Source organism: Gobio gobio, assembly GCF_949357685.1.
Source record: "Gobio gobio genome assembly, chromosome: 17".
In the NCBI taxonomy this organism is placed as follows: domain Eukaryota; kingdom Metazoa; phylum Chordata; class Actinopteri; order Cypriniformes; family Gobionidae; genus Gobio; species Gobio gobio.
In genome coordinates, this window is record NC_137110.1 from 37849869 (window position 1) to 37864352 (window position 14484).

The window sequence follows — 14484 nt, forward strand, 5'->3', positions numbered from 1 at the left end:
AATGTATTTCTACAACCTAGCATTTGAAATGCTTTTTCATTCGTAAATAATTAAGGTAATGCACGGTCTTTTATTGAATGTTTTTTTTTGTTTGTTTTTTACATTAGGGGGGCATTTCATTCGAAAATAATTCACAAGACAATTTCAAGTTTTCCTCCTCATTTAATCGTAAATCTTCTAAAGAAATGCTGCCCATACAAATATCGCCTCCGAAAGTGTGTGTTTTTTTTTTCTTCGTTTCAGGAATTAATGGTGAATAGTCTACTTTAATAGAATGAGAAACCTTTCAAAAACGTTCATACGCAAATTCGAAAATTTTAATAGAACATGTAGCCTACATCGAAAGTCTAAATCTTATTGACAAAACGAGAGAAAATATATAATAGTTAGGTTTATTCAGCAATACACTAGATGAGAGAAGCTTAACATAGAATGCAGTGCAAAATCCATATAACATCATAGAAAACAATGATCTGAAATATATAAGCATAATGTTAAGAATTTGAAACCAGTTGCACGTAAACCTCATGGACGTTATTTCAATATGAAATTAATACAAAGTGCTGGAGAAAGTTAATAGCTTATAATGAATTCCATGCATACTTTCTGAACTGTAAAAAGGCGATTCGTGTCTTAATAACAATATAATTCACTACTCAAAATAATAAACACAAAAAACGTGCTATATATGTTTGTATCCATTCTGAAGTCTGAAATGTTTTTAAAAATCTCTCTTGTGCACTCAGTACAATCTCTATACTATAATGCAGAATTAGCTAGTGGTTAAAGTACCAGTCGAAATGATTTTGATCTCTTAAATCATTAGGCTACATCTTGCATGACACGTGTGAAGTTGTATATAAATGCTTTGCAGGTAACAGAAACAATATGACGCGTAACAATACAAATACATTTCCACCACGCCGCATTTTTTCAGTATGAATACACTTTAAACAAGCATAAGAAGAGTCCTTTTCTCGCCACAATATTTTATCCTCAGTGGTTTGAATATCTGAATAATCTATCGATATTATTTCCTCCGCGGTTATCTTGAACAGAACTGTCCCAGGCAGCCGTGCTCCAACATAAACAATACCATCCGCCAAATTTCATTTCTTCATGTCCGACACATCGAGGCATCACGAAAGTCTTATGAACTTGTCGCCGTTCAGTGGATTGTTCAGAACGGCAGAGTATCATGAAAAAGTTTGTCAATGATCGCAGGCGTGGGAACCAAATCCTCCAGTTTCAAGTAAAAGATGCGCTGCAGTCCCTGCGTGCACAGCGCGCGCACCTCCGGCAGCTTCTCCAACAGTTTAGACAATTCACCACTGCAGGACACCTGGTCCTTCAGACAGTTTATTAGCTTGTTTTGAAGTTCTTCTGTTTTCTTGGGCTCTTTCAGTCCGTGTCTCTCTGCGGGGACAAAAAAACAACAACCCGTCAGAGGTCTGAAGCATGCTGTATTCTGTGCATCACTTGGAAAAGGTCAGACATGTCTTACCTGTTACTATGGTGAGAGCGGCTATGCAGGAGAAGGCAGAGACGTCTATGCTCATGCTCAGAAGGTTGGAAGAAAACTCGACAATAGAGTCGATCCACTCCCCAAAGCCTCGCACACACTGCAACTTGTGTAAAACCACTCCATTGCAAAAAATAAGTTTGTCCTCTGCCAGGTTAGATCTGGAAAAAAATGGCCAAAGAGATGATTTGTCTTTTGTAAAGTAGCTATCCATATAAAACAGAGAGTTATGTTCAATTCATGATGCATGCTTACCTGTAAGCCAGCCGCAGCACAAAAAGTTCAAGGAAGGCCGACTCGAAAAGCAGTTCCTGGTCGCATTTGGGAAGGTCTGTAAACCCGGGGATTTTTTCGGCCCATCCGCGAATGATGCTCATTGAAGCAGTGAGTAGATCGTAGAACTGCTGAATGTGCAGAGATTCGTCTCCTCCACCCTGATACTCTGGACTCGTCTGAAACTAGGTTTTAATACAATACATGTAAAAATGTAAATATTCCTCCATAAAACAGTTTATTAGCAAAGGCAACTTTTTTGTGCTCACATTTTTCCATTGCGCATTAAAGCTTAATATTGTGCACATGCTCACCTTTGAGTAGTCCAGCCGGGCCATAGAGGGGTTGGAGTCTAAATGCGCTCTCACTAGGGCGTTCAGGAGATTGACGGGTGTCATAGGGACAGGGATGTCCTGGGGACTTTTAGGTTTGGAGGGGAGGCGACCTCTTCGACCTTTTAAACTGGCTGTTCTCACAACTGTAAAAAAAAAAAAAAAGGGTTATAAACACTGCACCACAAAATGAAACCAGATAATTAGCTACACCACATACAAATTAAAACAGAAAAGGTGCTTGACGTTACCTTCCTTTACCATCCCCACGACCAGGCACTTTTGAAAACGGCAATACTGGCATCGATTTCGCCGCCTTTTATCCACAGGACAGTTTTTGTTTGCCAGACAAACGTATTTGGCGTTTTTCTGCACCGTGCGCTAGAAAGGAACAGCACATGTATTCGGCGTATTAATTGCATGTAAATCTACTCAATTCGCATGGCAACAACTTGAACTGCAATCACGGTGTGAAGTTACAAAACAATAGGACACTCAAACCCTGCACTCCAACCCAAAGCTGCGTAATACATTCAAGGGCCGGACAAAGCAGACATTCGGTAAATACAGATCCGTGGGCAGCCATAATTTGGGGTCCCCCGACGCTCCCTCCGCGACCCCTCTTGTCGGATTAGCGAGATTATTCTATCACGATGGTGACATAAAGAGCTGTCTTAATGTCACCGCTGGGAGTTCCGTTACGCTCCGTTAGGCGCGATTCGACTCTCGGCACAAACCAATTTAATTCTAGATGAAAGTAATGGTTGCGGAGATGAACGGAGGTGTCCCTGGGTGCATATCGGGTCAAATCAATACAACTAAGATAATTAGGGCTATACTGTAGACCAGTCCTAAACCGTGTTCAAATCTCTAGTTGGGCTGGAAACCAAAAGGTTACAGGTTCAGACCCTGCAAATGTTATCCATGAACTACAATCATTTACTCTTGCGCAAAATAAACCCAAAGGGATTACGCCTCTAATTTGGTTAAAAGACTTGCAGTAATTAGTGATAAACTTGTACCTTGAAGAATCCTTTGCACCCCTCGCATGTGCGCACTCCGTAGTGCTGGCAGGCGGCGTTGTCTCCGCACACAGCGCACAAACCCTCGCTGGACGGAGATCCTCTTGCCTGGGGTGAGGCCACCGGGCTTTCCAGTAATGGATGTCCGACGTTAAGGGAATGGGGTAAACCCACAGCGTGCTGTTTCCTCGGAGGTCCCGGTAAACCAAAACTGTCCAGCGCACGATGCGCACCCGGGGTGTCCGGGCCCATGGACACGTGCAGAGATCCATCGAAGCGCATCTGGCAGCTTGACATCGGCGTGTCAACAGGAGACTGCTTGAACGAGAACAACCGAGACATCGCGTTTTTCCGCTGCTGTTCTATCATGTGTGATGTCGCAAGGTAGTTCTGATGAAAGCTGTGAAGGGACCCGCTGTCTTCCCACGTGTGGTGTGGAGGCGCTGGGAAACTGGGCGATTGGGAGATGTTTGGGGAGGATGGTTTATAGTATATAGGTCCGGTTTGGGGTATGCTCTCCTCAGCCTGGTGCGGCTGATGATGATGATGATGCTGCTGCTGCTGCTGCTGCTGCTGCTGATGATGATGATGGTAGCTGTGTGCGGGTATCTCCTCCACCTTGATGGACAGCTGATCCCCAGAGTGGGACATTTGGTAGAGGCAGGGAGGCTTCACGTCGTAGCTGGAACTGTAGGTGTCCACAAAGGTGCTGAAACTGGGGAGCGAGGAAGTGACAGCTATCTCTGCGTTAGTCAGGTCCATGCTAAACTTGACAAACTCCGGTGTTAGGAAGTCGCAGTTGTACTCTCCCGTGGTGTTGTAGCTGTAACTCTGAGATGCAGGGCTGGCTCCTGGAGGTGATGTCCCATACTGAGCCTGGACGCAGGGCATGGCTGCAGTGTTAGAGAACTCAATTGTAATGGCTTTCTCTGACAGGGTGCATGATATTTGTTCAAATGTTTAGTTTAACACTTTTGGAAACAAGTGTCTATTAAAATGCAAATACATTGTACATATTTACTTTTAAAATGATAAATTATATTTATGTGTAACCTTATAAGATGTAGACATTGAAACGCTCGACTTTCCATCGGAAAGTATGTATGCAAACTTTGTGACATGCATTTCCATGGCCTGCTTCAGTTTACCTCCGCGCACCTGCTACTTTTATCTCTCGTGGAACAATCTCTGAAGTCAGGGATCTTGCACAGGTTGATGTCAGAGCGTGTCTCTCCGTTCGTTTGCTTTTCTGGGAAAGAAATATTTTATCATTTATATTTTTTTCTTCCAAGTATTAAGATCAACATATATCTAACGCTCTAAGCATTTCAACTTTGAAAATCTACCTTAACCGTACTAGCAAGATTAAAATGACTATTTTTAAGTGTGCAAACTAAAATTAACGGCTGTTTTTTAAAAGTTAAGAATAGGTCATGTATTTATGCTAGATGTATTGCTTTACAATCTTGCCACAAATTCTGAAAAGCATTTAAAATAGTTTATTGGTGGAAAAACATCATGATCTATTCTCTGTTACATACCTCAAATTGCAAATTATGTATCCATGTAGCTGCTCTTGTTGATAGAAGTTCCGTTTGCATGTAGAGCCTTTGCGCACCTTACTCCTTCGACTGCACCCGAAGACTGGAGCCCGAGCGCAATGTGCCTTTGTTTATGAGAACTCTGAATGCCACAGCCCACGTGCAAAGAGGGCGTGACGTCAGGCGCGTCAACTCTTGACGCGAGCTGATCACTGGACAGAGGGACTGTTCTTCGGCGCGCTCATTGCGCACGGTGCGCAATTCAACCGTCTGCGCGTTTGCATATGCGGGGCTGTCCACTGGGTCAAATGAGTTGAATTTCCTACACATTGTCTGTTGCGCAAAATCATTTCCAAATATAGAAACCACCTACAAGAGATCAGATCTCACGGTTTTTAAAGCAATGAACTGGATTTTTTGTGTGTAGAATACTACTATTTTGGGAATCGCCAGTGAGCATAACAAATCAAAGACTTTATTTTTAAGACGAATTTTTGATCAAATTCATAAAGGCTTTCAGCGATGATTGGTGGCAAATGAAATGTTCTTCTTTCAGCACACCTGAAATGAAAACCACAAATTAAGAATTCAATTAAAAAAAAATAATAAAATGGTGTAAAAATAAATAAAATACATAAAAGGGTGCAGAACTACTGTTGCAATATTCTTTTTGCGAGTATAGGCGCGGGGAAAATCCATAGGTTAAATGAGTCCTAATAAACAAAAAGATTAAAGTAAACCAAATTATATATTTTTATAAGGTGAAAAAGATATGGCATAAATACTTTGCATTAAAACAAAATCGTATTATTACCCTTTGAATCTAAGGATGCAGGACTAGAAACTGATTCAAAATAGTGACGCCATGTCTGTTTGCTACCTGCATCATGCTTGGGGAAAGTTTCAATAGATTAGGATGTGTTTCATCTGATTCCATTGCTCTCTCTGAGCGGTGAAGGCTTTCCATTGTGAGAAGGGAATCCCGCTGTAACAGAGGCAACTTTGTTTGGACTGAAGCGAGCTGCGTCATCGCAACGTCAGCAGCTTCCAACTCCATGACGCCTGAATGCGGTCGCGCTCAACTTTTTTAGGCTGAAAGTCTCACCTGTGTAACTGACACGATATATTAAAAAAAAGCCTGGCGAAAAACCCTCTGGAAAAAAAGAAAGAATTTGAAAACATTCCAAAATGCACGCAGTCCTACATATAGTGCCACATTCGTGTTTAACATGTCATAATAGAGAAAGTAGGCTAAATGTAGGCTACACAACTGAGAAACAAATTGTTCTCGGATATATATGTTATAGCAATGCATGTTGTCTAAATCCAATGGGTCGTTAAATCCTACTGTTTAACTGGGTGTGTTTGTGCACCTTCCCTTTTTCATAAAAGATGGTCTAACCAAACGCCTTTCTATTCTTAGTGCGTCTAACAATTAGACGCATGCAAACGCCTTCCTAAATATGATTGGACGAGAGCTGAGAATCCTCTAAACTGATTCGTCCATTCGCCTGTCTGTCAAATACTTCCTGTCATTGTACTTCCTGGATTCCTGAATAAGTAACATTGTAACATCACAGTTGATACCTTCACTGTCCATGATTTTCCTTTTTAGAAATCATCATCATCACCGTCGCCAAAATCAGTAAGTAAAAACCAGGGGTCTCGCCATACTATTCGTGTTATTATTTGACGTCGTTCGTCGAGTCTGTCCGGTCTATTCTTGGATGCGAGCCACCCACTGTTGCTCCATCCCATAGTGTGTCTATTATTAAAATATTTGCGTTACACAATGCTTTATCATGAGTACATTTCATAGCTGTAGGCTTTGCTTTATGTTATCTCACAATGTATTTGCAACGAATTCGATCGTGGATGATTTAACGCGATGTTAATGTGGGTTCATGTGATGGACGGGATGGATTACACGAGTCTGTATTCATCACTGTTGACTTTAATATTTGTGCCTAAAGGCAACTGTTCTGTTGTTTCTAATTAAGTGAAAATGATTTGATGAAGGCCAGAATCAGCCTACATGTTCACACTCAAGCCTGCTCTCATATTCATTTGATTCTTGTACACGAACTGGTAAAACAATAACCTGTAAGATCCCTCTCAGACATTGTGGCTCCTCTCTGTGCCTTGCACATGGTTGGCCATAAACGAGCCATGCGGGACAGGCGTGAATTCAAACAGTGTAGTAAAAATGACTCACTCACTTCCTCTAGTATCATGTAGTGACATGACTTGCATCCCTACCCGGAGCATTAGGTCGAGATATTATAGCTTTACTTTGACCTTCAGCAGAACCTGTCAGTTCTAGGATTCATACAGTAGTCATTTACACAAACTGGACTTGGAAAGCTGACATTTGTGAGTTTGACACAAACTTCTGGGGAGATTCTGACCAACTGTTATGGGTTTGTTTTATTACATCATGCCAAGGTCAGTGATTGTGACAGGGAAGTCAGTGCTTTGTTTTTAGTTTCTCAATATGGCTGATTTATACAATGTATATGCCCCCTCATTACCAGAAATACAGTTTATATATGTCTATATATTATACAGTCAAACCGAACATTATTCAGACACCAGATATCATTTTTACTAGTGGGTGCTGGACACTATAGTTAATCTAAGTGAGGATAGCAAAATAAAGTAAACTGTGACATATTATACCCAAAGATTCTTCATACTAGTAAAATTTATTTAAAAATTGGAATCAAAATTATTCAGGCACTTTGACCGGACCATGCTTTGTGTAAGTGTTTTTCTAATGCAACCTTTTACACCACAGACTGAACAAAAATTAAGCTTTGCTTGGTCATTGGTTGACCTAAACTGGTATTATCTAATTGTGTACTTAAATTTAACAGCTGACAGCTGGTTGATTGTAATCCATTACATACCTTTCTATCAAAGGTATCTGATATTATCAAGATGAATTTGTTCTCACACAGTTCTTGTCATATTTTATTACCATTTTCTAAACTATAGCGGATAAACTGTGATAATGTGAGAAAATGTTGAAGGTCTCGAAATAAATGTTTGTTTGACTGTATATATTTCTATTATGCTGTGTTATATTTAAAAATGTATTTGATAATTGCCCTTTTTAGTTAATTAAGTTTAATTTCAAGACACCAGAGAGGAGGCAGACATATTAGCATATTAGCAAAAAATTTATGATATAGTATTTTCATTCAATATAAGCATCCTTATGTTTTTGCTTAAACTGCATAAATGGAAATTACATTTGTCGTAATAATTTGTTCATATACACTACATTGTGCAACAAAAACGTCTTACTGCTGGTTTATCTGTGCAGTTCTGCTGTATAACAGACTAAACAGGAATTAGACAAATAAACATATATCTTTTTTTTGGATGTTTCGAAAATCATTTATTCATGAATCTTCTAAATCTGTTTCAGGGATCAATGGCTTTCAGAAAGGCAGTGAAAGGAGCCCTAATAGGGGGCGGAGCTGTAGCAACAGCCATCAGCCTATCACAGTTCTTTGAATACAGGAAGAATCAGGTATATATTTACAGTAAACAGCATCCATGTTGTTGCTTGGAGTCTGTCTTATACCATCTGAATGTAAAACTAAATTGGCCAATTCTTTTGACAAATACCAAGAATTTTGTTTTCACATTTCACATCCATACAGTGACTCCTACAGGTTATAGTGCAGAATACACAGAGCGCAGCTGTTCACACCCATCTGTACAACAGCATGTCTTGTCCTGACTCAGGAATGTGCTCTCTGTATTGTTTACATGACCTTAAAGATACAGCTTAATCGGCTCACATAGGACAGTACAACTCAGGCCCTGTATTTTGTATCAATTTATATCTATTTATAACTATTACCTATTTATAATTAAAGAAGGCTTATTCATGTTTTCATGTGGTCAACAACCGCACAGAACAGATTTCATGAATGAGTGCGAATAATCTTATTAAGATTAAACCTAGCAAATCCAGATACATTTACAAATCTCATTCGCACCTTTAGGTATTGCCTCGAGTCTCCAAACTTACCCTGTTCTCTCTCTAGGGTAGACTACCGTGTTAAAATCAGGTTTTGTTTGCTAAAGGGAGATTACACTTGAACAGTGATACACACATTGTTTAAAGGATCTCTCTTGAATATGTAATCATGAACAATCTGATCCCCATTCAAGCCATCAGGGAGTGTGTCACACACCATGTTCTGTCTGTATTTAAACTAGTAAGAACCCCAGGGGTCTTGTCTGTTTAGACGCTATACCAAATAACGGAAGGTCAAGTAGATTAAGATAATCAACAAGGCTTTCTGAAACAAATGAAGAAAAAAAGACAGACCCTTGAAGAGCAATGGGAGTCCTGATTTTCTCTCTCATCATTTATTTAAATCTTCCCAAGCCCATTTTGTCCATTATCTTGCATCTCAACTGTTCCAATCCCAATGAAACTCCAGGGAGCGAGAGAATTATGCACTTTCAAGGACGTGGTTTCCATGGAGATTGTCACTCCACGATTAATTTGGTCCAAAAAACATTTATGGGAGATCTTGAACTTAGATATTTTCCCTAACCATCTAGGTTACTCTGTGTTTATTCAATTTACTGATATGATTTGCAGAGATTTTTTTTCTCAGATGTCACCAACACGAACGACTTTATTAGCAGTCAATCAGATCACCTTCGTGTGGAAGCTTGTTTCCGCCACGGAATAAAACAATTTCAAAGATAATTGCGACTTTTTATCTTGCAATTCAGACTTTTTTTGCTCAGAACTGCAAGATATAAACTCGTAATTGCGAGTTATAATGTCACAATTGCAAGATATAAACTCGCAATTCGGACTTTCTCAGATATAAAGTCGCAATTGAGAGTTATAAAGTGGAAGGGGAAAAAAGAAAAAGTTTATTAAAAAAATAATTCGGACTTATAACTTGCAATTGCGAGTTTATATCACGCAATTCTGAGAAAAAAGTCAGACTTGTAAGATAAAAAGGTGCCGATTACCTTTTTTATTCTGTGGCGGAAACAAGCTTCCATACCTTCATGTCACATCTGCATCAAGTTTCACTGACACAAACTTTTGTTCTTTTGTTTTTCCATTTATTTATGTTTATTTATCCCTTGTGTCATCTCATTGCAGCCTAAATGGGTAAGCAAAAGTCAAAAGAGAAAGAATGAATCTTCTTTCAAAAATTGCTTGCAATCATGCATGTGGCAGATGCTAATCTTTGGGATTGTGATGTTAATTTGCTGAGCGTGTGTGTGTTAGTGAGTGCCTGTTTGTCTCCTCTATGGCAAGGGCACTGTTACACTCTGGCTGAAGTATCACTCTGCGGTGGCCGATTGCGTATTTGCATGAAATTCTCTGTTTCCGTCATGCACTTGTCCTGATTGCAGGACAGCCTCTCTTAATAGTGTGCGGATGTTTTAAATATGTCTGTCCTTGGAAATAGACACTAATTACTGAATCTTGTTTTTACATGCTATTACTGTCTAAATTGCAAATGTCTGGGCTCATTTGGTCATTTGCAAGTCAAATGGACCTTACAGGCTTTTGGGGGCAGATTGATGTAATCATTTAGGCCAAATGCTAACGAAAAAATGAATAAAACGTTTCATCATGGCTAAAACCCTCGACACCTATAGCTTCACCCAGGCTCGTTTTCTCTGCACTGGAATTTTACGTCTGATATATTGATAGATTGGCAGCTGTTCATTCACAATTTTTGACTTTACAAAAACACTTCAAATTTTTGTTAACACTTTAGTTTGGGGACCAATTCTCACTATTAACTAGTGGCTTATTAGCTTGCATATTACTAGCATATTGGCTGTTTATTAGTACTTATAAAGCACATATTAATGCCTTATTCTGAATGAATGAATGGGTGAATGTGAGGCAATATGTAAAGCGCTTTGGTGGCCATGGGTCTGTTAAAAGCGCTGTATATTCACCATTTTACCATTTATTCTGCATAACCATATTCTCCCTTAAAGGGATAGTTCACCCAAAAAAATAAAATTCTGTCATAATTTACTCACCCTCAAGTTGTTCCAAACCTGTATGAATTTCAGTCTTCTGCTGAACACAAAAGAAGATTTTTTTGAAGAATATGGGTAACCAAAGAGTTGATGGGCGCCATTGAAAAAATTACTATAGAAGTCTATGGGGCCCATCAATTGTATGGTTACTGACATTCTTCAAAATATCTTCTTTTGTGTTCAGCAGAAGACAGAACACAACAGAAATCCATACAGGTTTGGAACAACTTGAGGGTGAGTAAATGATGACACAATCTTCATTTTTGGGTGAACTAGCCCTTTAAGGTGATGTGGTCATGCAGAATAAGGCATTAATATGTGCTTTATAAGTAATAAACAGCCTTTAATCCTATCCCATACCTAATAAATTAGGAGTTTATTGAGGCAAAAGTTTCTCAAACTAAAGTGTGACACATTTTCTTTTACTGATGAGGAGAAGTATTGAAAATAGCAGTTGTATTTTGAGAGTTAAAATAGTTAAACTCATATCAAGCTAAGCATAAGGATAAAATATCACATTGTTGTCTGTTATGATATGAAAGGTCACAGTGCAAATTGCCATAAAGAGTGACCATGTCATGAATGCTAATTTGAATGTTTTTAACTTTCTTAAAAGTAAAACTAGAACTGACACCTAGATGTGAACTGAACTAGAACTCTGATAACCCAACACTAATTTGACATTACCAATAATGCATCCCACTTAATTCCCCTCTCTCTGCATGGTGACTAACAAAATGTTTCCTGAAATATCTTTTATGTTGACTTGATGTGGGGTGATCATTATGAAAGTGCATGTTCAGAGTTTCACTAGTACATTTATAGACATCTGTTTAATTGTCTTGTTTAATTAATCTAATTAAACTTGTCTAATTATTATTATTTTAAAGATCAATCCAGAAAAAAAGAAATTATTGAAAGAATCTAGAATTGTGAGAGACTGTAATTTTACATGCAGTTGCACAGTAAAACTACTAGAATGTCAATTCTGGCCTAAAACCTATTGTTATGCATTTGACCGCATTGTCACAATGTTCTGTTTTTGTTTTGTACCTGCTGGATGTGTTCAGGCCCGGATAGCATATGTTGAGGCGCAGGGCGAGCTAAAGGTGCCGTTTAAAGATGCTCTCCCAACACGAGAGGAGCAACTTTCAGCACTACGAAACACAGAGGAGTTTGACGTCTTGGTGGTGGGTGGCGGAGCCACAGGCTCAGGATGTGCCTTAGATGCAGTCACACGAAGTATGTACTTTTTGGACAAAGTTTTGCAATATTTACTATACTTATATTAACTTTGCATGAGTGTGTTTATTGTGAAGTTCAGTTTTAATCCAATAATAAATTGATCCAAATGCATTTTTAGTGTTATTTAGGTTATTGTTTTATAGGGTTTTTTTTAAAGGTGATGATTTATATTGGATTTTGCAAAGATGCTTTATTCTCATTAGATGTTGATGCTCTGGAGGCCAGACAGAATGTGCCTGGGTGCAATAAGCATGTTGTGATTTTACAGAAAGTGGAGAAAGCCATATGTAAATGACAGCAGCTGCAGTCTAAATATTTGGCACCATAATGTCTTAAAATGCCAGTGCATTGTCTAATCCGTTCCTTACTTGTCTTTCTGCCCCCTCGTCCAGATCTGAAGACCGCCCTGGTAGAACGGAGCGATTTTTCATCGGGCACCAGCAGCAGAAGCACCAAGCTCATTCACGGAGGAGTCCGCTATCTGCAGAAAGCCATCATGAAACTAGATTATGAGCAGGTGAAGGCCCCATTTTTCCCTATTTGCCCCTAATATTTAGAAGAAAGATTGCGAGGCCGCTTACGCCACCACTGTGACATTTTGAGCAACTATCAGACAGAGAGAAGCACAAACATTTAGTAGGATGCTGCAGATCTGAGGCATCAGTGTGGAAGATGAATAACTAAAACTTAGCTTGACCATTAACTATTTCAATAAGTCTGATTATCAGTACAATGAAAAATGATGCTGTCAATTATAATGGGAAACAACAGGAGTCTCAGATTTGAAACTCGAAATGACTGCAGTCAATTGGTCGTCGGACAAATTTAAAAAACGCATTAAAATGGATATTTAAAACAGGGTTATTATAGTTAAAGCTGCTGTCTGTAACTTTTTTTGTGTTCAAGATTTACAAAAAATATATAATGAGATTGTACAACATGAATCCATTTTCCAAACCGTGTTTTTGTCTAACCCTGAATCATTATGGTACACTTATGATAAGTGTTTATATTGGGACTATTTCAGACTGGTCTGGTAGGAACCGCTGCGGAGGAGCACAGTCCCTGCTTGACACACCATAGACATAAACAGACAGAAGTAGCTCCGGCTGCAATGTTCTTCCGCAAGACGCTTGCAGTTCTGTTTATTAACCGCTAGAGCGCAAAAAGTTACGGACTGCAGCTTTAAGTAAAACTAAAACCATAATTTAAAAAAATTAAATGCACAAAAAACTTATTTCATTTCAGCTAGTTGCCAAAGCAAGAGTTCTTATTTTCATTTTAAATTGATGTACTAAACTCAAAATTAAATAAAAAACTATAAAAACTATACAGACATATTTCATGTAAATAAAAACATCAAAAAAATTCAAACTAATCCAAAATGGAAAACTATAATAATATCTAAATTATACTAAAATTACACTGATTGAAGTATTTAATAGTAAGTATAATGACAGTAAAATATAAGATCATATTTATATTAATTGCACACATCAGTATTTTGCTGTAAAAAGCCGCCAAATGAAGATAATTCAACTTGAAAATTTCCAATGGGTTTTTAGAGTAGCCGTTTCTTCCATTTATGACTAAATTGACATCTGTGGTTTACATTAATTGAAGAATCCTTGATGTTTTGTTCTTCAACAAAAATTACATACATTTACACCTCAAATATACCTTGAAAATATGTGTACATGAATCTTCTGGACCCAGAAATTTTGATTAACAGATTTATTTCTGCCTTCAGTACATGATGGTAAAAGAGGCCCTTCATGAACGTGCCAATCTTCTGGAGATCGCCCCTCACCTGTCTGCACCTTTACCTATAATGCTTCCTGTTTACAAGTAAGAAAACCAGACAACCAGAAAAGTCAATAAAAACTGACTAAAAACTGAAAAAAAGGAAGAGACATATTGGGCGTACATGGCAGAACGTTAAAGAGAAACACAGGAGACATCCTAGATGTATAAAATACAGTTTTTGTATTTAAAAACATTGATAAGTTCACAGAAATGGCATCGAACCTTTCATATGGTCACCCGTAGCAGTTGGTGTTCGGAAATTCCGTGGATCAATGCTGAACCTCTCGCCTCCTCAGTCTCTGCCCCTTGTCATTCTGGGTTTTTAAAGGATCTTCCTGTCCTTACCATCATCATTACTAATTACTCGTGGCATTTATGTCTTGCTCTGATATTTAAAGCAGCCAGAGAAGTGTGAAAGGGTCACAGAAATGAGAAACCTCAAGATTACATCATTTGCCTGTCAGATTTTTTTTTACATAAAACAAATGTCACAAGGTGCTATATATGATTTAGCGCTACTTGGACAAATTCAATTCTGCCCATGTTCAACCATATCTATTTGAATTAGTAATAAACCCGGCTAAAAAAAAAATGCTTAAACCAGCTTGAACTGGTTCTGAGACCAGCAAACAGACCAGGCTGGTAAACCAATTTGACCAATTTTACTCACAAAATCCTTGTTTGTATATTTG

At 38.6% G+C, this 14484-nt stretch overlaps 2 protein-coding genes across 3 annotated transcripts in view; one reads left to right on the forward strand and one right to left on the reverse strand.

Annotated features, from left to right (window-relative positions):
* Positions 1 to 301: 301 nt before the first annotated feature.
* Positions 302 to 4796, reverse strand: nr4a2b (nuclear receptor subfamily 4, group A, member 2b). Its single transcript, XM_079840650.1, has 8 exons — positions 4691 to 4796; positions 4298 to 4398; positions 3150 to 4042; positions 2379 to 2508; positions 2110 to 2273; positions 1778 to 1980; positions 1505 to 1683; positions 302 to 1416 (listed from the first exon to the last, which is right to left on the reverse strand). The coding sequence occupies exons 3-8, from the start codon at positions 4038 to 4040 to the stop codon at positions 1181 to 1183; spliced, it is 1803 nt and encodes a 600-aa protein (XP_079696776.1). The 5' UTR covers positions 4041 to 4042; positions 4298 to 4398; positions 4691 to 4796; the 3' UTR covers positions 302 to 1180.
* A 1407-nt stretch (positions 4797 to 6203) lies between these two features.
* gpd2 (glycerol-3-phosphate dehydrogenase 2 (mitochondrial)) overlaps positions 6204 to 14484 on the forward strand; it is a 37604-nt gene continuing 29323 nt past the window's right edge. Inside the window, exons 1-5 of one of the 2 annotated variants that reach the window (XM_079841542.1) lie at positions 6204 to 6335; positions 8124 to 8228; positions 11812 to 11983; positions 12379 to 12503; positions 13737 to 13834. In XM_079841542.1, the coding sequence (XP_079697668.1) occupies positions 8130 to 8228; positions 11812 to 11983; positions 12379 to 12503; positions 13737 to 13834 (494 nt within the window). In that variant the 5' untranslated portion in view covers positions 6204 to 6335; positions 8124 to 8129. The remainder of the gene's footprint in view (positions 6336 to 8123; positions 8229 to 11811; positions 11984 to 12378; positions 12504 to 13736; positions 13835 to 14484) is intronic. The other variant, XR_013818347.1, reaches the window with a different exon arrangement.